General features: G+C 38.9%; 1 protein-coding gene and 1 non-coding gene across 3 annotated transcripts; one reads left to right on the top strand and one right to left on the bottom strand.

Annotated features, from left to right (window-relative positions):
* Nucleotides 1-956: 956 nt before the first annotated feature.
* Nucleotides 957-22,362, bottom strand: LOC122837007 (alpha-1,3-mannosyl-glycoprotein 4-beta-N-acetylglucosaminyltransferase B-like). Of its 2 annotated transcripts, none has more exons than XM_044127061.1 (15): nucleotides 22,213-22,362; nucleotides 19,284-19,445; nucleotides 18,605-18,742; nucleotides 17,617-17,750; nucleotides 15,880-15,926; nucleotides 13,874-13,987; nucleotides 12,277-12,352; nucleotides 10,776-10,887; nucleotides 10,548-10,678; nucleotides 8,458-8,565; nucleotides 7,475-7,668; nucleotides 6,419-6,497; nucleotides 4,742-4,817; nucleotides 3,420-3,532; nucleotides 957-1,298 (listed from the first exon to the last, which is right to left on the bottom strand). In XM_044127061.1, the coding sequence occupies exons 1-15, from the start codon at nucleotides 22,301-22,303 to the stop codon at nucleotides 1,281-1,283; spliced, it is 1,593 nt and encodes a 530-aa protein (XP_043982996.1). In that variant the 5' UTR covers nucleotides 22,304-22,362; the 3' UTR covers nucleotides 957-1,280. The 2 variants fall into 2 exon arrangements, with proteins under 2 accessions (XP_043982996.1, XP_043982997.1); XM_044127062.1 differs by lacking the exon at nucleotides 22,213-22,362 and adding an exon at nucleotides 21,750-22,055.
* A 612-nt stretch (nucleotides 22,363-22,974) lies between these two features.
* Nucleotides 22,975-23,046, top strand: trnaa-ugc. Its single transcript has one exon. It is a non-coding gene; the product is annotated as a tRNA-Ala (tRNA).
* The last annotated feature ends 1,747 nt before the right edge of the window (nucleotides 23,047-24,793 follow it).

A 24,793-nucleotide genomic window follows, 5' to 3' on the forward strand; every position in this document is an offset into this window, starting at 1 on the left:
CAGACCTGCACACAGGAGCTCATTTCTCATCATCTCAGCTTCCACTCATGAAACTTGAAGCATTTATTTTGGATTTCCTGTCTCAGACTGACACAAATTAGATAATTATCCATGTTTTTTACTTTTTTCAAATAAAAATCTGCCAGAAAGGTGGTTGATGCAGAGGGACTGTTTTTCTTTAATTACAGCAAAGTATTACTGACAGAAGCTTACAACAAAAATATTAAGTACAACACAAAGTATATGTATAAAAATCTTTTTGCTTTCTCTTTCATTTCATAGTAAACAGATTCAGATTTATCAACTGACTTTAGAGAACCCAAATCTAGTTTTAATTCATTTATTAAAAGTGGCTAAATACAGTAAGTATTTATAAAAGCAGAGTGACCCAAATGCTGCTCTTAAAGCTCAGAAAATATTTTTCTTTTTGCAAACTTGATCTATATTTAATAACGTGAAAGCCTTGTTAAGATTTGGATCTACAACGATTTAAACTTCTATTTTCTGCTTGTGTTTAACTAGTTTGTAAGTAGATTTTAACGATTTAATTTAATGTTGAATCATGGTCTCGTGGCTGCAAAAAAAAAAAAAAAAAAAAGCCCAGCATTTTAGTGACTTTTTTTTTCCTAGCATAGATTTCAAAACAGTTTGATCAGTTTACACAATTATGCTAACTGTTTTTTCAAACACAGGTGGAATTTAGGAAATCCAATCCATTTTTAATACATGAAAAATGGATTGGACTGCCGCCGTTCCGTACTTTTAAATGCATGACTACAGGTTCACTTTCATTGTTTGGCATATTTTCTGGGTCACTAACACTCTAGAAATCTGATCTGTGGGGAGTTGGTCTACATGAACACAAGCTTTTTATTCACTACAGATCATTTAACAAGGTAAACAAAAGTAAGTCAAGAAAAAGCCTACAGAAATGAAAGGGAACCCTGGTGAGGCAGTTTGATATTTCATACGTTTATTTTATAGAATAAAAATCTGTCATAGTGCAAAAACGTGTGACAGGTTATGTTGGTGTAAACCCATCAGTGTGGGGAGTGCTTCTTCCTCCACATGGTTACTCAACATGAGTCAGATTTCTGTCTGAAGCTCCTCTCAGAAGGCACCAGCAACCCTCCCGACCCCATTAGGGACAAGGGTGAACAGAAAATGGATGGATGGCTCCTCTCAGATCACCAACAGGCGATCTGCTCATCAAGCTTCAGAGCTGCTTTAAAATGTCCTTGTAGTCAGAGTCTTTGTCCAGCAGAGGGCGCGCCTTGTCTTCATACCTTGATGTGAATCTGACGGACAGAGGAAACCAGAATGAGTGATCGATTCAGTTTGGTTTCAGTATCACCAATGTTTGTTTCACATTTTTCACAGCTTTGCAACGGATCCAGGTAGAAACCTCCAGCAACCAGCAGACATTCAGAGAAGAAGACAATATAATATGATATTTATCTGAAGATGATCAAATAGTCTGAACCAGAGGAATTTAGATATTTATGAGAACAAGTTGAACCGTTCCTGCTGCTTTACCCGTGACTACTATCTAAGTAGCAGCCAGACACTTACCAGAAGGTAACATTTCCTTATTTGTGCAGTATCTAGAATCTGCAGATCAAACAAGTCTGAGCTGAAAACATGGCAGGCAGACAGAAGTTGAGAGCCGTTTTCATCAGACATACTTCCTACATGTTTCTGAGCTCAGACATGTTGGACGTGTTTCTACTTGCCCATCTGTGCATTATTTTTCATCCCAAGAAATGATGCCCTACACAGCAAACGCAAGACAATAGAATCCCAACAGCAGCTGAAAAATGTTCATCTTCATTCTGAGTTTGGTTATTAAGTGACCAGACTACCAGTGGTCACTTACCAGTGGTGTCTGGTGAGACGTAGAGGATAATTAGCTAGGTTAACTCAGGAGCAGAAGAATATAGGAGAGGGAGGAAGAGGGGGATTATATCATAACAAAACATCAGAGGAAGTTTCAGTAACTATAAAACTGAGCACCTTCTCTGTGGACTTCCTGAAAATACTGTCAGCACAATGTGCCACTTGTGTTTACACAACCGACACATTTGTGTTTCGCTTGTGTAATCTGCTGAATGCAGATCTACTTGGGTAGATCTTGTGTAGATCTTTAACAAAATTTATAGGGCTTCCTCAATCACTTTCAGTTTAGGATCAAAAATCCCAAAGGAAAAATAAACGTTGTTGTTACTCATATCATTCAAGAAACTTCAAAAAGTTGGGTAAGAAAGATCTCCAGTAGCAGTTGGAACGTGAAAGGCCTCTGACTGAAGACTACAGTCTCATGTCTGTCATGACATGCTAACAGCTCAGTCTCCAGGCAGACAGTAGAAACATGCCCTGGATGACACCATCAGTCGCTAGCAGATCTGCTAATCCACCTCATTTGCTTTTGCTGCTCCACTTTAAATGTCTGTCAGACCGTCTGGTTGGAGATGTTGGAGTAGGGGATAAGATAACTGCTCATTATCAACTTCCTGCTCTGAATCCTGAAGGCTGTTCAGCTCCTCTGGGATTTGTCACTCAGGTATTATTTGAGTTTGTAAGATGATAGTTAGCTCTTCCTGTTTCCTAAAAACTATACACTGTTGCCATGGTTACACAGCATAACAACTGTCCAAGAATAAAACGAAAGACTTCTAGCTACACAGCATCATAAAACGGAGGGAACATTCAACAATGCAACCTGAAACTGAAACCTGAAATTCTAAAAGTCCAGAAATAGAAGAAAGCAGAACTAATGTCACAGAGCTGATTCAGCAACAGGAACTTTTAAAGGAAGCTGATTCTAACAGAAAAGATTATTTAGTGTCCAATTCAATGCCACCATATTATTATATTATTGTCCTGATTGAGTTGAATATGGGCTCAGGGAATATTACACACCTGACCGGTCTGAACAGAACGTTGAAATCTGATCACTGTGTTTTTGTTGATGCCATGGCTGAGCAAACTGAACAAACCTCTGTAACATTAGGCCTTCTTTTATTGTGTTTTTTTTTGTATATTAGTATTGGTGGCTTGTATACTTGTAATGTTATAGTGGTGAATTAAATTGTTCTTAAACTTGCCTTTTGCTCTTGTGACTCATATAATTTAAACACAAGTCCAGACTGTTTGAATAGAAAAAATTGGTTTGTGAGTTAAAAATTGTTTCCGAATAGAATCGTGACCCTAAAGATGAGAAGTGAATCACTAGACATTGAAAGGTTTGTATCTCTACGCCTCAGTCACCAGTCTGTGATGTCATCCTGTCAATGTGGGCAAAAACATTTCTATGCCAAGAAAAAAATCTGTGCACATTCTCTTTTTTTATATATATATTCTACAACCCAGGTTTGTTGATGAACAGTGACTCTGCGTTCCTATGGGAACCGGGTTCTGACCTCGCTCAGCAGAGCCCAGACATCTGAGTCGGAGTGAACCACCAGGCGCAGAGCTGAGATGGGCTGCAGAACTTCAGGAATTTCTCCTTCAGCCACTCCGTTGTAAAATTCACCTGCAACAAACACGGCTGGTTACCAACCACAGTGTGTTAGGACCACAGCTAACCAGGCTGCAGCTCAGGATTGATTAGCTAGCCATCATTCTGACAACTAGTCAGATAAGAAACCGGCTCATTGTGCAGATTTTTAATTTAATTAAAAATATATAAATTATAAATATATTCAAACATGCAAATAAACAAACAATTCAGTTCCTATTTTAAATAAGAATAATATTTTATTGGGTAGAAATGCAATAGTAGCCTTCCTTTAGGATACGCTTGATCATTTGTACATTAATTGGTTAATTTTTGCATTAACCAATTATTAATTAGACAGCACAAGGTTAATAGATTTATTTACAGGATTTTTGAATCCGTTTACTCCAGTTAATTAATAAATGACTAAATTAGTTGACAACTACTTAAATAATCGATTAATCATAACTAGTCGTGTCAGCCCTAGACTCTAGCAGGGTTTAGCTTTTTGTTTTTACACAATATTAATATCACTGCTCTTTGTATAGTCAACAGCCAGTTACACAGAGACCGTTTCCATGCCGATTCTGACCCTATGCTTCTTTTTGGAGATGATAAATTACTCCTGATCAACAGCACCTCTAGAACAACGCGGGTCTGGAACGTATTTGGTGTAAATGTTGCTTTTATCCTCAAACTTACATTTCCTGTCAGCTTATTCTACTGGAACAGGAAACAGAATCCGTGGAGCAGGCCTGACATCGGAAAGGTCAGACTCCATCCAGTCCACTGTTTACAAGCTGCTCTGCCTTCACAACATGCATTCCCTCAGGCTTCCTTCTGCCCACAGAAGAACCTCCATGGCAGGTTCCCTAACATTTGCAGAGTACCGGTAATCAGTTATCAGGTCTGACTTATCCTGAGGGTGAGGTTCAGTAGAGGTTCAGGTCTGTGTTTTATAAAGGGACATGCAAATATGATGGCACCTATTCCATAACGCCAGGCTGTCTATGATCTGCTGCAGACCACAGAATATGCCTGGAGGAAGTGTGTGTTCAGAGACAATGGCTCCTTTCAGTTTAGTCTGCAGGTTGGATGTTGTCTGCTCCTAACACCTGGAGACAAATCAGCTTATTAAGACTAATTCTGTCTTTCTTCCATGCTTTAGCTTGCAGTGGTGAAGAGTAAGATCCACCTGACACATTAAGGCCACCATGTGATGGATTCAACATGTCATTTACTCACCAATAACAACAAATTTGCTGTCAGACCGCTTGTATTTAGATGGTGATCCAGCCAGGAGCTTCTCTGCAGCCCTTGTCTACGAGACACAAACACAGAGGAGTCAGAGGCTGGAGAACAGAGAGACGCCTAGCAACCATGATCTAATCTACTACTGCGAAGTGAGCTACTATACCATTTTAATCTTCACTGAGGGGGGTCTGACTGACAGACCCGCCCAGCAGATCATGTCTACACATGCGACCTTAACAACAGTAGAAAATTTCTGTTCAGCTAAAACATTGGTATTGATCAAAATTATAATCAGGCAGATTGTAAAGATCGATTATAAAGAAAACTACAATCGGTGCACCTGTGATCACCATGGTAACTAATATTACTCCTGGATTGCTTTTCAGTTTACAGATCAAACCCAAGAAAGCATGTCCTGATAAATAATAAGAACAGTTATCAGGACATGCTTTGTTTGATGTTGAAAGATCCCATCATTCATCCAACTAAAGTCGTTTTACCTGAGGCCTGGGTTGAATAAGTGCTTAATAGAACAACTTAAATATGATTGAACATTAGGATTAGTTAAACTGGATCTCTTAAAATGAGCCTGAACATTTTAAGAGAAGCAACATATCAGTATTTTCTTGTGGGTAAAGCTTTCATTTATGACTTCATCTCGCTGCTCCAGCCCGATGCATCGCTGTTTGAAGTGGAGGACCGTGACTTGTATACATCATCAAGTCAAGCTGGTTTCTGTGTGAAGACAAAGCTTTTCAAAATAAGGGTTTTATCTTTTGATCTTTTCGTTGTGCCATTTCCCTCTATTTTCTTTACTGAGTTTCATGGTTTACCTAATGACATGGTAAAACATTGCGATTGTGAACGATGGAATTTCTCTCCCTGTGCAGACAGACTGAATCCTCCATCAGGCTGATAATGCCTCCGTCTTCTCCATCATCACCTCCAGATCTTTTTTTGTTCTGAGGAAGATTTTCATCATTTCCAATGTTTCAATCAAAAGAAGCTTCACTAAATCGCTTTACTTTCCTTTTTTGTTGTTGCTGATTTGGCCAAATTACATTTGACTTAAGTTTTGTCACTTTATTAAAAATACCCGATTTCTAGAATTATTTCTATATTCTGATGTAATAAATTTAAAGAACAGTTTTCCTTGCCAGCTGTTCCTGCCGTGCAGCAGTCCCCTTTGGCCGCAGTGCAACCTAAAGCCTGGGGACTAGACTTACCTCTAGTATTGTGGTTTCCCTCTTATCTTCCCCTCAGGGATCCAGTGTCTGTCTAACTTTACTCAAAGGTCAGCTGTCACGTAAACACTTTTCCCTTTAAGCGTGCCTCAAGTGTGGCAGAACACACACACCCACACACACGCACACACACACACACACGCACGCACGCACCCACCCGCGCGCACGCACGCACGCACGCACGCACGCACGCACACACACACACACACACGCACACACACACACACACACACACAGTGCAGTGATAACAGATAGCTTGTTGGGCTGGGTGTTTCCTGTTACATTGCCACTTTTTCCTAAGGCATCAACACCTGCAATGAAAACCAAGACTCTGGCCGCCGTCAGCAGGTAGAGCAACCAGAGAACACGCATTCACATGGAGCACACGCCCACACACACGCCCACACACACATGGGTTACTCACATTGCTGGAGAGGACTTCCACTGTGGTGTTGTGGAATTTATCCCCCACTGCCTGGCTGTTTCCACTACGAAACAAATACCTACAGGAAAAAAATACATATTTTTATTGACTAATAACTCAGAAATAGTGGTGGACTAGACTACCATAATGCTTAATTTAGTTTATTGCAGGGTCTGTAATTAATAAATCGCAATTAATCACATTTTATCAAAAACTATATTGACAAAACAAGCAACATTTTCATTCAAGTGCCCCGTTTGCTGCTAAAAACCCCCAAATAGATGATATTAATGTATCTAAGGCCAACATATGATAGAGAATTGAAAGGTTGTTGGTAGACACATACAGATTATTTTAATGAATTTAAGACATTTTAAGGCATTTCTTTTAGATACATGAAGACTTTTTAAGGATGAGCAGACACCCTGAATACTAAAGACATGCATCATTTTACGTTGAAACCATACAAATAACACTGAGAGTATTAATTTATATGTAAGATGTATCAGACTGGGACTCTTAACTGGCAAATGGTTTTTTTGGTGACTCAGGTCAGTTTGTTGGAGATAAAAAAAAAATCTTTATCCTTATCCCTGCCTCAATATGCTCAGTTATGATGCACATAAACTACAAGAAGAAAATAAAACCTAAAACAGATTTAACTGTTTTAGTTGAATCTGTTTACTGAGAACTCACTAAACTGACTGTGTTCACAGCAGGTAAATTGGGTTCAGTTTAACAGGATCAATAGTTTAAACTTCTTGTCTTTGACCATGAACACGAAAATTTTATATCAAAATCTTTATAAAACTACAAATCCTTTTTTTCCCCACAGATGATATTCTTTATTTGTAATGTGTTTTTTGTTGCTTTTTAAATTTTAATTCCACTTTAAATTCAAGCAGAATGTAAAGTTCAGAAGCTTTAAATTCTGCTTCCAAGACTGGCTCAAAGTGCAGAAAGTATTATCTGCTCACACTTCCAAAGCTGTAGCGTATGAACTGGCTATTAATCACCTGCCCATCAGGCTGATCAAAAGGCTAAAACACGACTGACCCAGCTATGCGGATGGGCTGAGGGAAGCTGAAGAGGATGTAGTCGCCCCGGACCGGCGTCAAAGCCCACATGAAGTCACTTCCTTTGTAAAGCCGCTCCAGGCTGTGCTGCTGGTAGTGTTTCATGCTGCTGTTCACCGCAGCAGCTGGGTTATTGTGAGCCTGAAACAAACCCTCCTTCCCAAAGTCCTTATCCTGCAGTGGAGGAGAAACAGGAGGGAAGAAGATGAACGTGGTGTCAGACCAGGAGGGCAGCATGTCCAACTATAGAGGGGAAATGCTTCCTGCTGCCTTTTAGAACACCTGCTGTTCTGTTCTATAAAATATTTTGTGGAAAATTTGTAGCTATTTTTTAAAAAAGTTATTATTATTTTGTTATTTTTGAAATTGTGTGAAACAAAGACAGACTGCTACCACAGATTTTTCCTAACAACAGCATCACCATCCACAGATTGCAGGAGGATATATAGGAGTCACAACAGCATTTAAATTCCCGTTGGGATAAATAAAGTCTTTTGGGGTTGCATCAAGCAGCAACCCTCCCCAAGTCCCACCAACAGGTCATTCTCCCACCAAGCCCTGGTGAACATAAACTACAACGGAAAAAAAAATCCTAAAAAGATAAAAGAGACAATGAGCTGAGTCACAGCTGTCCCTGTATAAACAGTCTGTGTTCTTTCATCCTCTAAATTACTGAATATGAGCAAAACTTTATCCACTCAAACATTTGCTCTCTTTGAGACTTCAGTTCTCTGTCAGGATTTTCATTTTTCATTCAGAAAATGGTTTTCTGATCAAGAGAGAAAAATAAGTATTATTGGAGGTGTTTTACATTTCTGTGATTCTTTCTCTCCATGGAGTCATTTAAATGTAATCAATGCAGCTGTCTGCTGCTTTTATTAACTGTGGCACTCTGGCATTAGCTCCACACGGACGGAGACAGAGGTTATCATGACAGAGGTCAGAGGTCAGAGGTGCACTCACCTTCAGATGTTGTAGTTTTCCAGGCAAAGAAGAATGAAGACCAACATGCTGGAAGAGCGAGGGCTTAAATCTCCTCCTCATCATTCCTTTCTGAAGATCACAGTGTTTCTGCAAATGAAACCCACTGATGATTAGTGAGAGCAGAGATCACATGTTGGAACACCCATCATAGTCGTCATTATGCTGATATGCTGCATGCAGAATCTGAAGATGAAATTAAAAGCCTCCAAAAGGCTGGATGAACACATCTGGAGAGATCCAGTGGTAATCCGAGACTCAGAAGTGCTAACAAACGGCTAGCCAACCACTTGCAGCTACTTTCTCTCTCTTTTGCACCTCGCTGAGACCAGTCAAAATGAAGTATCTTATTTTGAAAAGTATCAACTTCCACCTCCGTTCGACTTCTTTCCAGCAAAGACACCTAGTGGTGCAGTCATTAGAGAAGACTGCAGCTCAGTCATCTGTAATGCACTTACTTGAACTGAACCACTAGCACAGCTAAGCCAGAAGGTCCAATCATTGTCTAGGTCTTAGCAGCCTGCACTAGTGATTCACCTGTTTATACTTGGAGCATATAAAGTATGTGGTGGGGTGAGCTATCAATCAAGAAAACCCGGAGTGGAGTTTTGTGGTATCAATATTCTATCAATAAAGCGGAATGGATTCTTCAACAAACCATTAGAAATGTGATGGGAAGTCATATTTTATGTTAAATGTGGGCAGGGGGGATCCAAACAAACTCCACTGGCACAAGAATTGTACCGGCGGAGCATAGCTAAAATCCACAAACTGGATCCTGATGTCGGTTCCTGGGAAGACCTGGTGCAAGGGATGAACCGGAGTGCATCGTCTACAGACCTGCTGGATCCGTTGGTAAAGGGTGAAGGAGGATGAAGGAGGGCTGTGATGGCTTTCAGGTGGGAGAGAACCAGGCACTCACAAGACTTCATAAGAACAGAGGTTAGAGCAACAGGTTTGAAGTCCTGTGGTCCTTGGGTTCTGGGGACAGGGTTGATGATGGAGGTCTAGTAGCAGACAGGATTATAGCAGGATTCAGTGAGGTATTAAGGACTGGGAAGACGTTGCTTCAGGGTGGAACACAGACCAGCTGGACTCAATACAAGAATCAGGGTTTATACCTGAGAGGTGTGTGACCACCAGACCCAAGAAGAGAGATGTTGTCATGTGGTTCCAAAGTTTTCCTGAAGATGTTATATTTCATGGCTTTTAGAGCACGTTTTGTGATTCAGCCATCCTGAGAAGGAGGACGAGGATTTCTCTGGAATTGTTGGAACCACCAGATTGCAGACAGGAGTGTTTTAGGCCTGGCGGAGAATGTGGTGTAACATCCTGTTCTCATGTTTCAGTTCATATCAAAGATGAGATATTTTAGGCCCAGTGTTATTTCTAACCACCAAACCTTGCTGGAAGATTTACATCAGGGAGCCTTTGTCTCCAACAAGGACTGTTACATGTGGTGACTATGATCTGTTCTTTGTCCCCACTCACATGCTTCTTCTTTTTCCCTTTTCTAGACATCTGAGTTTGGATGAAAACCAGGGTTTGTCACTGTTGGGACTCACCCTGGTGTGTGACGGTACACAGCAGTCCCTATCAGCCAGCCTCTGTGTATTTCTCCAGGCTGCAGTCCTAAACACATCACTGGTCAGAGCATGCCTGCAGGTCCTCCACAGCCTCAATCGTCCACTGCTGCTATGTCCTCACAACAGGTTTAGAAAGCTGGTGGTCTTGTCCATATCCGGGGTGTACCCACAAACCGTCCCTGAATTCTTTCTTTTGGGAGAACGATCGGGAGATATTGATCTTGTTCATCAATCTTCTCTATCTCCACAAAGGTCTGAAAATATGCCCTTGTGGATCAGACACTTTGTCACTGATGTGGAATATTTTTCCACATCAGGACTGATATAGATATGAATATTAGATTGGTGCCTCTCTAATAATCATGTAGTAAATCAAATAATTCCCAGCAGACTGACGGGACATTAATGTTTTAAAAAAGTGAAAATAAACAGAGTATGACTAAAGTATTAAAGCTCTTAGGGTTTGGTCGGGGTCAGCAGACTTACGTTATCCTTCTCCGGGTTGCAAACCTTCACCCACAGAATGTGATCCAGCAACCAGTCGATAGGCTTGTCTTTGTGGAACATGAGGAAGAACTCGGCTATCATCGGGAGGTCTCTGGTCTTAAACATCTTACCTGGAAAAATTTTTAAAAAGGCAAAACACAGACGGCGTTAGAATCAAGCCTCTGAGTTGGTTTCCCTCTGCGATGCTGTGTGGAAAAACAAACACACCTATAAACCCAAGCTGGGAGAATTCCAGGTAGAGCCATTCGTTAGAAGACAGCATGGTGAATGCCTTCATGTCGCTATAGTAACCGCTCTTTGCAAAAATGTCATCTTCCAACTAGAAAACACACACACAGATAGTTGGAGACTCACTTCCAGAACATTCTGTAGAGAAATGTAATTAGTGCAGGGAAACATCACGCCACACTGGAATTCTAAAAGTCCCGTAGCTTTAAGAAAATGTTGGCCTTCACCTCTTCAACAAGATCACAATAGAGTTTTTCATTGCTCTGGGGTCAGAGGTCAGTGTGACGGCCCTGTCAGGTAATTAATTGTTTGAGCTGCTAAATGTTAGTCATTCAGGGCCACATTTGTTTGCCTTCTGGTTTGTTTTGGCCATTTTATTTCCCATAGTAAATATTTGCACAGTGTTATTTTGTGTTGTTTCTTTTGTCATAACCCCAGAGCCAGGCTGTGACAACAACACACATTCTAATTTCAAATATTGATTGGCATAAGCCAGAAACTGTTAACATTTTTTCCTGTTTTTTTTTTTTTTCATGCTTTTGTCAAACATTTCAAAGCTCTGCTTTGTGTGGCGTACTTTAACTGAAACATACGGGCTGTTAGGAAGAAACATTGTTGGATTACAACATTAAATCTATAGGCCCATTTAATAAATTAGGATATTATAAAAAAGTTTAATTATTTCAGAAACTTTAACACCAAGTGAAATTACATAGATTACACAAAGATGGAAGCCTTTATTTCTGTTAATGATGAGTCAATAGAAACATGAAATTTAGAGTCAGAAAATAAAAAAACATTTTTAGAGGTATGATCAAGAAAGGTTGTTATTTTCAAGAGATACTTTAACTTTGACAATCGGGCCTCCCTCATCTAAACTTATTCAAATTTATTGAATATGACTGTATGAGGCAAATCTACATTTTTTTGTACAAATTTGTGAACAAACTATAAATTGTGGCATTTAGAAAACAAATAACTGTATATGGATGTTTGACTGTGCAATGTTCTCCCAGACCTGCTGCATGTGGTCCGCTACGTCCAAACTGATATTTGAAAAAAACAGAATCTCATGTTTTTCTATAACTTTTCTATAAATGTGGTTTTTAGACATTAGTGTGTTTCGCAAAACTGCAAAGGAAACACTTTTTTTTTTTTGCATAACACAAGTCACATGATCAACAACCAGGTGTTACTACTGGCAGAAAAAATGAAGAAGACTTATCACATGAACAAACATATTCATCTGTAATTTAAAATGTATTCCCTATTTAATGGAAACGCTGCAATTGCAAAATTGTGTTTTTTCCAACACTAGCGGATTAACGACAAAGTTTTGTGCACATTTGTAATAGAAACGCAGCTGGTGAGTCCACAGCTTTTCTGACACCACTCACAGGTGACAAAACTCCAGTCATAATGTTCAAAATGTCTCATACATGAAATCTGAAGTTGCTTCATGGTAGAAGTCTAAAATCACCTGAACATAGTAAGTTCCTTTGTCCTGAGCGTACAGCATGAGGAAGCTGTAGTCCAAATTCTGCTTAGTTCGCCATCTGCAAAACAAAACAAGACAAATGAGCATGTTTTATTTCTATCTGTGAGAAAAGGAACAGGAGGAACAACCATCATTCCAGCATTCTTATCAAACAGTAAAGTTTATGATCAGGCAAGCTGTGGCAGGAACCAGTATGCAGCAGAGCAGGAAGTGATGTAAGCAGACAGCAAACCTCCTCATCAGTCTAACTGTGCTCAGCTGAATGAAGGGACAAAAAAAAAGCAGAAAAGAAAGTTGTCCTTCTGATCAGATCAAGTGAGTTTTATCTTATTTCAAGTGCACTAAGATATTGAACTAAAAACTACAAACTAGATCAAAAATACTTTAGAGTTTTTAGAGTGAAGAACTGGATGAAAGTGGGCAGATGAGACGGGTCCAGAATGATTCGACACGAATGATTTAATCTCTTCACTCAGACTCACTTTGTGCAATAGAAACAATATAGTCCTGCTTGCTCTAAGGTTGTAAAATATAACTAAATTACTACCATAAGAAACCATAAACCCCACAATAAATATCTTTGTTCTCTTAGGCGTTCTGTCATCCCACACACAGAAACACTGCTGAGAGCTGCAGTCTGTAACAGGAATGTTAATAATTACTAGTAAAACAAAAACACATCAAGTTTTTAAAGTAAAATAAAGCTAAAATTTATGAGTTGAATATTCATGAATATTCATGTGTGCTGAGACATTCTGGTGTTCAGGAAGGAGGAACATTTCGCAGATTCAGCTGCACCAGAGAAACAAACTTGATTCTGTTTCTTTATTGTAAATATTAAATACAACCGTTGAGTTTTAAAAACTGTTGGTAAAAACTGACTAAACATAAAACATTCATATTTAACCCTAACCCGTTCATGCAGACAGGGCTAGCTAGATTGGTCAGGATGCAAATACTTTAGAGACACTATCAAGATACTCTGGAAATGGTAGCATTAGCATTAGGGCTGAATGATTAATCATGATTAATTGAATATTACACTAAATGAATGCTATTATTGCATTACAGGCAATAAAATGTCTATTTTTTTAATTAAAAATGGATTTGAATTACTTGTTTATTTGCATATTTTGTGCTTAATATTTACAATAAAAAGGCATAAGTGGTTAAATGAAAATCTTTAGAATGTGCCAGATTGTGGCGTGTTCTGAAATTGATTAATCAATTAATTGTCCAAATTATGAATGACTGAAACAATCAATGCTTGCAGCCATAATTAACATGGAATTCAAGCATTTTGCTGGAATTTCAGTAATCATTCTCTTAAATTTGTTATTCAGTTGTTTGTTTTATTTAGTTTTTTTTTTTTTTTTTAAATCATCCAGACAGACTCAGTAACTGTTCAGAACCATCAGCAGGGCCTTCAGATGCAGACAGAGTTCACCATGACTCAGCTAAATGTCCTGTTTGACGTTTGATGTGATGTATTTTCTGTCAGAATACACTCACATTCGTTATGTTTGTGTTTTTATAGCAGGAGTACGTATGTTTATGCATGTAGATTGTAGATGCATACTTGACTCGGTCCTTGGAGTCTCCAAACGTCTCTTTGAGGGTGTTGAAGTCGGGGTAGTAATACTGCGATGGGGAGACCACCTCCAGTAAACCAGACTGCACCTCCTTTGGAAAACTACAGAGGACAAAACAAAAACAGGAGTCAGATTTTCTTAAAGCAGTGCATTACTTTGAAGTCTAAAGGAATATGTTTGATGCGTTTTATTTTTAAGTTGCAGAAACAAAATAAGTGAACAGTGTGGTGAGCATATGTATTCAGCCCCTGTCATTTCCATCAGCATCAGTGATGTCTTCCCACTAAGACAGTCAGTAATGATTCCATATCCATATCCATGTTGGACTTGCAGAAGGCCTGCAGCTCCAGGTCACAGACAGATGCAGTGGAAATAACGTGCAGGCCAGTGATCGTTATTATTCTGTCTACTTCTCCACTTTCTTCAGCTTCCTATGGTTTAGTGTTGAACAGGCCCTCAGGCAGCAGCTCATATTTCCATAAAAGTATCAACTTATCTAACCGTCACGCAGCAAATTTATGGCTGGGCTTGTTCTGAAATGTATCATTTAAGAATAATACTTGGCATGTTGTACAGAAATAAAACTTTCTGTATTGGACTTCAGATCAATGATTCTGAAGTGATGACTTTACCGGCCATCACCTTTGAGATGGAGAGGACAGAACTCATCCATGTGACACAGGCACATTAAAACCACCCAACCAATACAAGAATAAAGCATCAGCTTCATACAGCTGAACTATTAAAACATTTAAACAATCATAAGATCCCTGTTTCAATAAAGAATAAAACTATGCTCTAGTGTGTTTCAGGTATCCCTTGTTCAGAAAGAGTTTGTGCAGCGTTTTGTTTTAATGAGTGAAACCATCAGTTCTCTCTAGGCTGCCAGCAGCTCAGAGGAGGATTAGGCCTGTTGCAATAAGCAATAAATCAATTAATCACATGATAAATATAAACAAACTCAATAATTTCCATTTGCAAGCTTTATTGTTTTTCTCTTTTCTCTCTTTCTACCAAAAACTGGATGACAAAACGTCTTTAGTCTGGTGCTTTGCTCTCTACTAGCCCTCTGCTTGAAGAACAGTTTTGTTTACAAAGACTTCATTATTCATTTTATTTGTTGTTTTTGTTATTTTGTATATTTAAAAAGGTCTTTCAGTTCCAGTCTAAAATAGTCATAAGAATTTAAAGTTTATTGATATTTGAAAATGTGTTCTTGCATTGCTATGTTATTACCTTTGTATTACTTGAAAATGGTTAAAAAAAAACAATATTCTTGTTCATCACAATAACTTCTGGGTCAAATGATTATCCAGCAGACTTCACTATTGTGTCAGGCTTAAGGAGGAAAGCTGTTGAGTCTTAGGAAATCGGGACTTTTTTTTTTCTTCATATGAAGTGCCTTCATATAAAATCAGGACAAAACATTTTAAGATGGCTGATTACACTGGGTTACAAAACATATGCTTGGAAAGTTGTCTATGTTTTTTCAACTGAATAAGGACAATTTTTGCACCACTGAATCCAAAAATGACATCGTCTTTTCTCAATGGTTTTCACTCTAATTTGATTTAGAAAAATTTGAAAAATTCAGTCTTCTGACTAAATAAATAAATGACCTTTTTGTGACATTATCAGTTTATTTCCATTAATATTTCTCATCCAAAAAATGGATGAGAAATGAATTGCTCATCACTCATTGATCCAGATTGTCAGGAAACCGATCCACATGTGAGAACAAGTCATGCACTTTGATGCTCATGTTGCTCCATAGTTCAGAAAGTTGACCTGGTTGAGCAAAACCGATGTGATTCTTGGATTCAGCTCATCAAAATGACCCTAAAACAGCCCAAAAACCCCAGACAATCTTTTTGACTGTAGACCAGTGTAATTTTACAGCCTGGAAGATAATTGTCCATGAAAAATAAGCAATAAAAGAGGTTCTTGTTTAGCAACGAGTTTCTCTCACTGGAAGCAACTAGAAGCCACTCACTTCTCAGACAGGCTGCGTGCGACGCCCTCCACATACTGTAGATCCGTCTTAATTAACAAGGAACAAAAAAATAAACAGGTTAGTGAAGTTGACGTATGAAAGGAATGAATAAAGTGAGGAACTGCTGTGGTGTGAAGCAGCCGCCTCGCTCCGGTCTGACCACATACACTGACTCTGTTCAACGCTCCACAGCAAACAATCCCCAGTGAACAATGGGTTCACCCATCAAAACTGGTTTTACATGTTGGAGCAGGCGGAGTGTGTGTATGCCTCTCTGCCAGCTCCGCAACACACTGACGGCTTCTGGAACTGCAGGCTGGAAGATTCTGAATCAGAAAGGTTTGTGTTGGGCGTGCTGTGGTGACGTAGGGGATAGCACAACCCACATTTGGAGGCCTTGAGTCCTCGATGCGGCCGTCGCGGGTTTGATTCCTGGACCCGGCGACATTTGCCACATGTCTTCCCCTCTCTCTCTCCCCCTTTTCTGTCAGCCTACTGTCATATATAAGGGACACTAGAGCCCACAAAAACCCCCCTGGAGGGGAAAAAAAATAAAAAACGTGTGATAACACAAAACGTTTGTTATCACACAGCATCTGTCTCAATGCAGAGGGACATGTTATGTCCCAGAACCACTCTGTCCTCCTACTGGAGGAGTGAATTACATAACTGATGTTTACTTGTTTATTTTGGAAACAAATCAACTAAAACAAATGCAAACCTGTATTTTTTTTTTTTTACATTCAGAAGGTGGAAATTAGCATGTGTGAAGAGCTCTTCACACAACATGAAGAGAAAAAAATAAAACCTAAAACAGATGTTTGTTGGTGATAAAACATGTTTTATCAGAAGCAGGCCGGGAAGGCTCAAAGGTCTGAATACAAACACAAGTATGAGCAGAACCATTAATGGACCAGTACCAAGGTCTGTCAGTCCCTTAATGTGAACACAGTGATGAGGTTTCTACATGTATCTGCTGCTCCACTGATGGTCAGCTGGCTGAAAGAAGGCCTCTACACTCAACTGTCATGGAAACAAATTCAGCTGCTAGGGAATATTTTCCTCCTGCGAAAAACAGTGAGAGTCATAAGGTGGAATTATTTCTTTTTAAATATTTATTTTAAATATTCATATGAAGTACTTATAATATAGAAATAATTCATCTGAGGGCACCCCTGTTCTGTGCTACATAATATTATTTGCATTTTTTACTATTTTAATTCAATCTGTGTCTATCCTGGATATTTTAAGTAGGGCTGAAGCGATTAATTGGATTAATCATGATTAATCGATTATTCACATAATTGTCAACTAATTTAGTAATCGAGTAATCGTTAACTGGAGCATACAGACTCAAAAAAGGACATTTGTTGAAAGAACAACAGTCAGAGCAGTAATTGTACAAAATATTATAAATTTTGCATTAAAGATAAGAAAAAAAAAATGTCTGTAAATTTGTTCCACCCAGAACTCTGTTATTGTATTTTAGGTAACAAAATTTTCATTCTTATATTTAAAAAAAAGAGATGAAGGATTTGTTTATTTGCATCTTTTAATAGGTTTCAAATACTGAATAAATAAAAAATCTGCAGAGTGCGCCAATTGTTTTATCCTACTAATTGTCAAATAATCGTTTGCTGGAGCCCTACTTTAAAACAACGTACTGGAGCCATAGTGGTAGGAACAACAAGAGAATGATTGGTTTAGCATTCGTTTGACTAAAAAGCTGCATATAACCTCAGCGACAAAGACGATGATGAGCAGATCCTGCATTTCTGAGGAGGTGAGGCCGGACAGCAGGGAGCTGAGGGTGCTGACCAGGTAGCTCTGCTTCTCACGCTTCACCGTGGGAATGCCCAGCACCATGGTCACTGTGGGAGGAGGAGCAGGGAGATGAACATCCAGTCAAACCCGAAACACACGTCACAGGACCTGTTCTCATAGAATGCTCAGAAATGTCATTCCAGAGACAAACAGAGCAGCCAAACATTGTACTGAAGTAAGAGCAGCACAACTTCAACAACTACATAAAAATAAAATCCAAGAAATGACTCAAGTAAGAGTAAAAGAGCATTTGGTAAAAAGTCTATTCTAATACGGAGTGACTGATAAAATGATCAATTATTTAATATTTAAAAATTACAACATCAGATGGACCAAAATATAACGTTAAGTTTAAATTTAGGTATTTTAAGGATGAAAATAACAATTAGTCATAAAGTGACAAAAAAATAACAAAATCGAGCAAGAGAAAAATTTTCTAAATCAGTTTCTTTCAATAAAAGAAAAACCTATCAAACTTTAAAAAAAAACTGCAGGTGTGTGTCTGTGTCTGGTGAAGTTTTGGTTAAAACACGTTTGTTTTTCATTCAGTGTGTTGAGAATCCAGAAATTATACTCAAGAAAGAGTAAAACTACTTTATAATAAAATTGCACAAGTAGAAGTAAACCTCCTAAATGTACAATTTTTGAAAAATGTTACTCAAGTAAATGTAACTAGTAACTACACAACTCTGTATAATTCTAGTTGGTAACATCCTAAGAATTAGAAATTGTTCGAAACAAATATGAAGTTTAGACCATAAAAATGTCCTGATACATTTGACTTTATGTGGATTATGTGGTATTGTGTGCAGTGTGTGGGGGTGTGCATGGTGTGTGTGTGCGGTGTGTGTGTGTGTGGGGTGTGCGTGCGTGCGTGCGTGTGTGTGTGTGTGCTCCATACCTCCGCTGCGTCCCTTCCCCAGCACCACATGAGGCACCAGGCTGTTGGGATGCTTCCTGAGGTGGGGCATGTAGAAGTGAATGCTGGCCTGAGGCAGCGACTGTCTGCTCAGGTCATCCATCAGATGCTTTACTGTTGCTGCAACAACGAAAGATCAAAAACAAAAACCACAGTATTTGAATATAATTATATAACTGCATATTAGACAACTGTTGGAATTATGTCTCCTAATGTTTCCTGATGTTCCTAACAGTTACATTAGGAAAATATATTTCCTAATATTGTGCAGCCCAACCTGAGTCCTAGCAATCTCTAATCAGTAAGTACAGGCACTGCAGTTTGACTTTGTGCTGTTAGCTAAGGAACAACTGAGTGTATTTTATACAAACAATACACACCAGTTCACTGTAGGGAAGTAATGACAAGCAAACTCAGCATATAGTAGGAAGTAGCCTGTGATGTAAGACAAAGATATCATCCTACATAACCTTCTACAAAAGTGAGCTAACTCATTCTGCTTCTGCATGCTTTTTGTTGTGTGTTCACACTGACCAAGAAATCTTGGCTGTGCTGTTGCAGAACCTGTTGGGTGTATTTACTCTTCTACAACATGCCACATATCTACCGTACTAGTGGCAGAACGTGTTGGGCTGGTCTGGCTGAGTCCTCTCCTACCCACCCATGGTGGTGCTGCTGCTGCTGGACGTGTTGCTCCAGAGGTGGCTGACGTTAGCAGCGCGTGTCATGTTCCCCAGCTGCTTCAGGAGGAGGCTGAGGTCCTTGCTGACCTTTCCTCCCAGCTCTTCTGCCACCGACAGTCTCTTGTCCAGCACCTGCAGTTCTGTTGTTGTGGAGACAGGTGTGTACTGTAGGGATTCTGCTTACGATAAGGCAGAAGTTCTCATCTTCACTCAAACAAACCAGCCTGGACGTTCACTAAGAATAACATATTTGTGTTTCGGGCCAGTTGTATTCTCTTTTCCTGTTTTTGCTTTTGAGTCTTAAGTGAAGCTACAATGACCAGGTCCTCAAACTCACTTTATTATCAGACAGAGATAACCAGTGTGAATTTTAAAAATACTAAATGTAAAGGATTCCCTCAGTTAAGAGACAAAGCTACCCGATGTGGAAAACTAATTACCCCCTGGTGGGTCACCCTTGGCAGCAAAAACTCCCAAACATTTGCAAAAACTGACATTTTCTTGCTCTGGAGGAATTGTGGCCTACTCAAAACCCCAGACCACCACATGTCCACCACCGTGCTTGACTGTAAGTGTGTGTTCTTTTCTGAAAAGTTAGTTTTACAATTTCCATAAGTTCCACTTTTGTCTCAGTTCTGTTGTTCAAACCTACGTGTTCCTTTGGGTCGCTGCTGGCCAATCATTAAAACCCTGTCTTGTGATTGGCTGTTTAATATTTTTAGAGATAAATACAGGATAAAATAAACCCGGGGTTAGTGACAATCTCAGTTAGCAATTGTCTTCATTTACATTTAAGCTGAGTGATTTTTAAATTTCTACTTTTTTATATCAGTTTTCAAAATGTGACTTATCTAAAGACACAATACGACTTGATTACTCTTGGTGGTTATTATATGAGGAAAACAATCAAAAACTAGAGTGTGGCACAAAGTACGGAAGTATGTGGGATTAGCAGATAAAGGGGTTCATTTTAAGATTAGGTAAACTACCTGTTTTAATTAAAATCAGATCAAACACATTGAAAAACTACATATCTGTAAAAGTCTGTTGTTATGGGAACAAGGAAAATCGTGGCCCAGAATAAGCCAGGAAATGTATTCACAAGTTAAAGAGTTCAGATGGTATATTCACAGACAGAGAGGATTTACAGCAGTGACTTGACTTAAACGCTTCCTGTAACCAGTTTGATTCATCAGTCCCCTAAATGCCACTTTAACATTTCTTAATATTCATCTTCATCAGTCCACTGACAGAAAATAGAGAAAACTGGAGAGTTTCAGTCAGGGGCGCTGTATACGGGGGACAGTTATGACAATTCCAAAGGCCCCTGGCCAACAATTTTATTGTTATTATTGTTCATAGAGGTTTTTTAAAAAATGGGGCCCTGTCAATTACAAAATTAATTATACTGTGTTTTCTAAAATTGTTTTTAGCAGTAAAAATTAAATGTTGCCCCTCCCACTCCCAGACCAAAACCACACATTTGCCCTGAACCCCCCTGGATCAGCATGAAATGGTTAATTTTGACGGTGAGACAAGAACGACTGTGGCTGTTACTACGCTCCTATGAAAAATAATAAAGTTAGGTTTTCAAAAAATAGAGAGACACAGGGAGAAAAAGGTAAAAGTGTCAATTTGTAACCCAGTTCCTCTCCAACAGAAGTGGTCAGAGATTATACACTATTTAGGATAGTTAGCATAGCTACTGATGACAGTAGATAAACATTTTTCCTGTAATGACAAGTTGTTTCCCACTATTCCACTATTAACAGTGAGTGAATGAGGATGATTGACAGCACTAAGACCCTCCACCTGGTTCTGATTGGTTGTTTTGGTCAGAACGTTGCATTACTTTAGTTAGCAATAGAAGTTCAGGGAGGAGGTGGAGGAAAAGGATTGCTTTCACAGATTATCTGTGTCATAACAAACTGTGACAGCTTTAACAAATATGGAGAATTTTTTTTGTTAAAGTTATATGCTGCAGCTTGAATAAAATGCAACAACACACTATTTTTTGTGAAGTCTGGATTATGTATATTTTGCATGTTACCCATGACTGTTGGTCGTGGGGAGAGACATTTCATTAATCTAAAACTAATAGAAAAAATTAAGCAACCTACTTGCATACTATATGTCGACTGTTGGATGTAAAATTCAAGAGCAGTAATTATTGTGCTAGTTATCAGTATGGACCAAAGAAAGCAAGGCAGTTGCAAGCTTTTAAAATTGTGATGCTTTTGATAGGTCAGATAGACTCAAGAAATTGTAACAGGGAGGATATTCTTTTTTTTTTTATTTTGAGGGGGGGGGGGGGGGCAAGATTCCTGGTTTCAGTAGCTACTATTGGTCGTTTCATGATTTGTTAATTTTTTAAACATTAATGTACAATTCGCGGTATTATTTAGCTGAGTTAGACATGTTTTTGGAGTGACATCTTTCCTGACATTTGATCAGCTTTGTCTGGAAAATGATGTCTCGTGGGGTCTTCCTTGCTGCAGCTGTTCATGGGCTGAAATTGGGAAGATGAGACAGAAACTGATCAGGTAGAGTAGGGGAACAGTAGACTTCCATAACTGGGCAGCCAAGCACAATATACCACAGTTATGGACTGAAGAGTTTTACGACACACATTAAAAGTATAATGATGCCTTTTGATTAGTGCTAATAGTTCTCGTAGACCGTGGCTGTAAGAGAAAACACCCCGCTGCCGGGTGCAGACAAAATACTTAAAGTCCGACACGGTTCAACAAAATTAAACTATTTTAGCATGATCCCAATCATCGGTTTCATTTGATGTAATTTGCCGTCATTCAAACGCGCACTACAAGGCAACGTAAAAATTACGCTTTTGTCTTTAAAAAAAATAAAAATACTATTATCTTTGTTTTGGAAGATTATTGGACGTACCTCCATCATCCGGAAATGATTTTATCCAAGAAAGTGACAGAAAATACACGATCACCAACAAACATACAACTCGTAGGGGGTAAAACCTCATCTCATTTCTCACTAGGAGTCCTTCCTCTCAGTCACTGAACGCCTGCCCCTTAACTTCCCATGGATAACAGGTGGACAGCTAAAGGTGAATCCCACAGGTTAGTGTTAGAGGCTTGTTATTGGCTGTTCACGGCTCGCAGCTGACTACGTCAAAAAGTACTAAACACACCTACTTCATGAGGGCCAGGTATAGACTACTAGACTTTCGAGTAAAATGTAAACTTTTGGCAGAACTGTCATTACCTTCTAGATAGGCAGGTGTCAGCTGTGGATTAGAGCGACATCTTGTGGTTGATTATGCAATAACGTTCTCAAACATTTTAATGTAAGCACAGGTATGGCACAGAAGCGAATGTCGTTTAGTGCTAAAACAGCAGGAGTTTGATTAAGTTTCTTTATTGTTCAGGCGATGTTTAGGGGACAAAGGGTATTTGTTCTGTGGGTGTTGGCAGTCTTGATAATGTAGGGGAAGACAACGAAGATCAATTCTCCGTTTCATGTGATGCCACGTGATTTTCTTTTTAATAAAAAAAAGAAAGGAAGGAAGGAAGGAGGAAGAGGACGAAAGCATGAATCACATTGCATGGTACCAACACATGCAATACAAATTTTCAGCATTACGCAGATGCTGTATAGCGTTATATTGCGTAATTCCGCCATGTGCTTCCGCCAGGGGATGTAGCTCAGTGGTAGAGCGCATGCTTTGCATGTATGAGGCCCCGGGTTCAATCCCCGGCATCTCCAGCTGGATTTTTTTTTTTCGCATAGTAAATTATTCGAACATTAAAACACTTTATGTCTTTAAATTACTATTGATATTCCTTTTGGAGAACTTTATAACTTTATCCAGTACACTCTAACTGCAAGTGGATAAATAGAAAAAAGTAGAAGCCCATTGATGTCTGTTTTTTGAATTGGTCTGATGTAATGTTTTAACAACAATATCGTTTATAGCGAATGAATACATAACTAACAGAGCTAAAGGTGGAAACACCTCAGTCTATGAGCAAAAAATCTTTATAGCATGTGTCATTAAGTGAACTCAGTTACTGAAATACACAATGGAGAAAGTTACAAAAAATCTCTAAAAAATGTTCTTTCCAAGTTTCTTTTTAGCATTTAGGAAACAAAAATATGCTTGGTAATTTTAACTTACCTAAATCAAGAGAAATTTGGTCAGATTTAACTTCTGACATTGAGAAAAAAATATATGTCTTTTTACACTGAATATGTATTTGAACTTATTTTATTATAATTTTTTTTAACCTGTTTACAATGTTTCCAGCTCTATTTTTTTGGCAAGCTTTGCTCTGGACACACAATCAGAAGCTATTAGTTTTGAGTAAAGCCAAATGCTTGTCCACATTGAACAGTCAGTTGAGATGGTTCTACCTAGAACTCAGGGAAAGAGGTTTCCATCTCTTCTCCTTCTCAGTTGGGAACGTTTTGATTTGGTCCAGTGAGCAGAAGATGTGGAGACATCACTGGGGAGAGTCTGGGTTTTCCAGAACTTTAAGAGGGCAAAGACAACGAATAAATGGATGGATTGAACAGTTCTGACATGCACATTAATAATCACAGTTCACTTCCACACTGCTCTTATTGTTGGTCTGAAGCCCTGACCCTGGTCCTCTCTGGCCCAGTGCATCACTGGTGGCTCACCAGCATTTGATCATCAGCCGCAGGGTTACATCATCACAGATCTGGGTAATTGTTACACTGATGGACACTGAGACAATATGCCATCCTCTGACCCATGAACGGCTTTATTAGTAAAATTGTCATGTGGTCCTCAGAAGGGATCCATCTGTGGTGAACTTGGGAGAGGGTCATTCAGAGCAACAGACGCAGCACGGAGTGTGTAAAAATAAAAAAGGGGGGCAGGCTTTTCGTTGCTATGGGCAACAACTAAATGAGTCCTTCACAGTCACAGACACACAGCTCCTTTCACATATATAACAAGATCCCCCATCCAGCTTCCATCACCCATTAACCCCAAGTCACCTTTGACCCTTCCCAGCAGCTGCATTCAGAAGGAAGTAGTCTGTTGTCATGGTGACAGAGGAAACGTTTAATAGACTTTAGACTTTCAAAAAGTTGCATTGTGAAAGGACCCAAGCATCCATCCTGATGAGGGTTTTTTTTACTGACATATCTGTTAACGCAGTTTTACACCTGCATATGTGTGTTACACTGTGAGCAGCTGATATTTCAAAATTAACAAGCAAATCTAATGCTATCCATCACTTTGTTAAGGTTAAAGATGGATTTCCATATTTCTGTAAGACTGGGTAAACTTTATTCATGTAGCTGCTTTCACAAGTCAAAAACGACAAAGTTCTTTTACAATGAAAACAAGCATGGAAAACGTAGAAGATTAAAACATAAAAAGAAATGATAAAACAGCAAATGCAATGGTTGTGGCTGAAACCTTTGTATGTAAAGAAAATTAAAAACGCATTTTTATTTTTATTTTTTTACTCATTAAGAT

Source organism: Gambusia affinis, linkage group LG09, assembly GCF_019740435.1.
Source record: "Gambusia affinis linkage group LG09, SWU_Gaff_1.0, whole genome shotgun sequence".
NCBI classification, from domain to species: Eukaryota; Metazoa; Chordata; class Actinopteri; order Cyprinodontiformes; family Poeciliidae; genus Gambusia; species Gambusia affinis.

Excerpts from the sequence above, each read along its gene's own strand:
- LOC122837007 (XM_044127061.1), bottom strand. The coding sequence starts at position 22,303 with ATGAGGTTTTACCCCCTACGAGTTGTATGTTTGTTGGTGATCGTGTAT. Across the intron at positions 19,446-22,212 it reads ATCATTTCCGGATGATGGAG|AACTGCAGGTGCTGGACAAG; the intron begins GTACGTCCAATA and ends CCACAACAACAG. Across the intron at positions 8,566-10,547 it reads GCAACCCGGAGAAGGATAAC|AAACACTGTGATCTTCAGAA; the intron begins GTAAGTCTGCTG and ends TTTCATTTGCAG.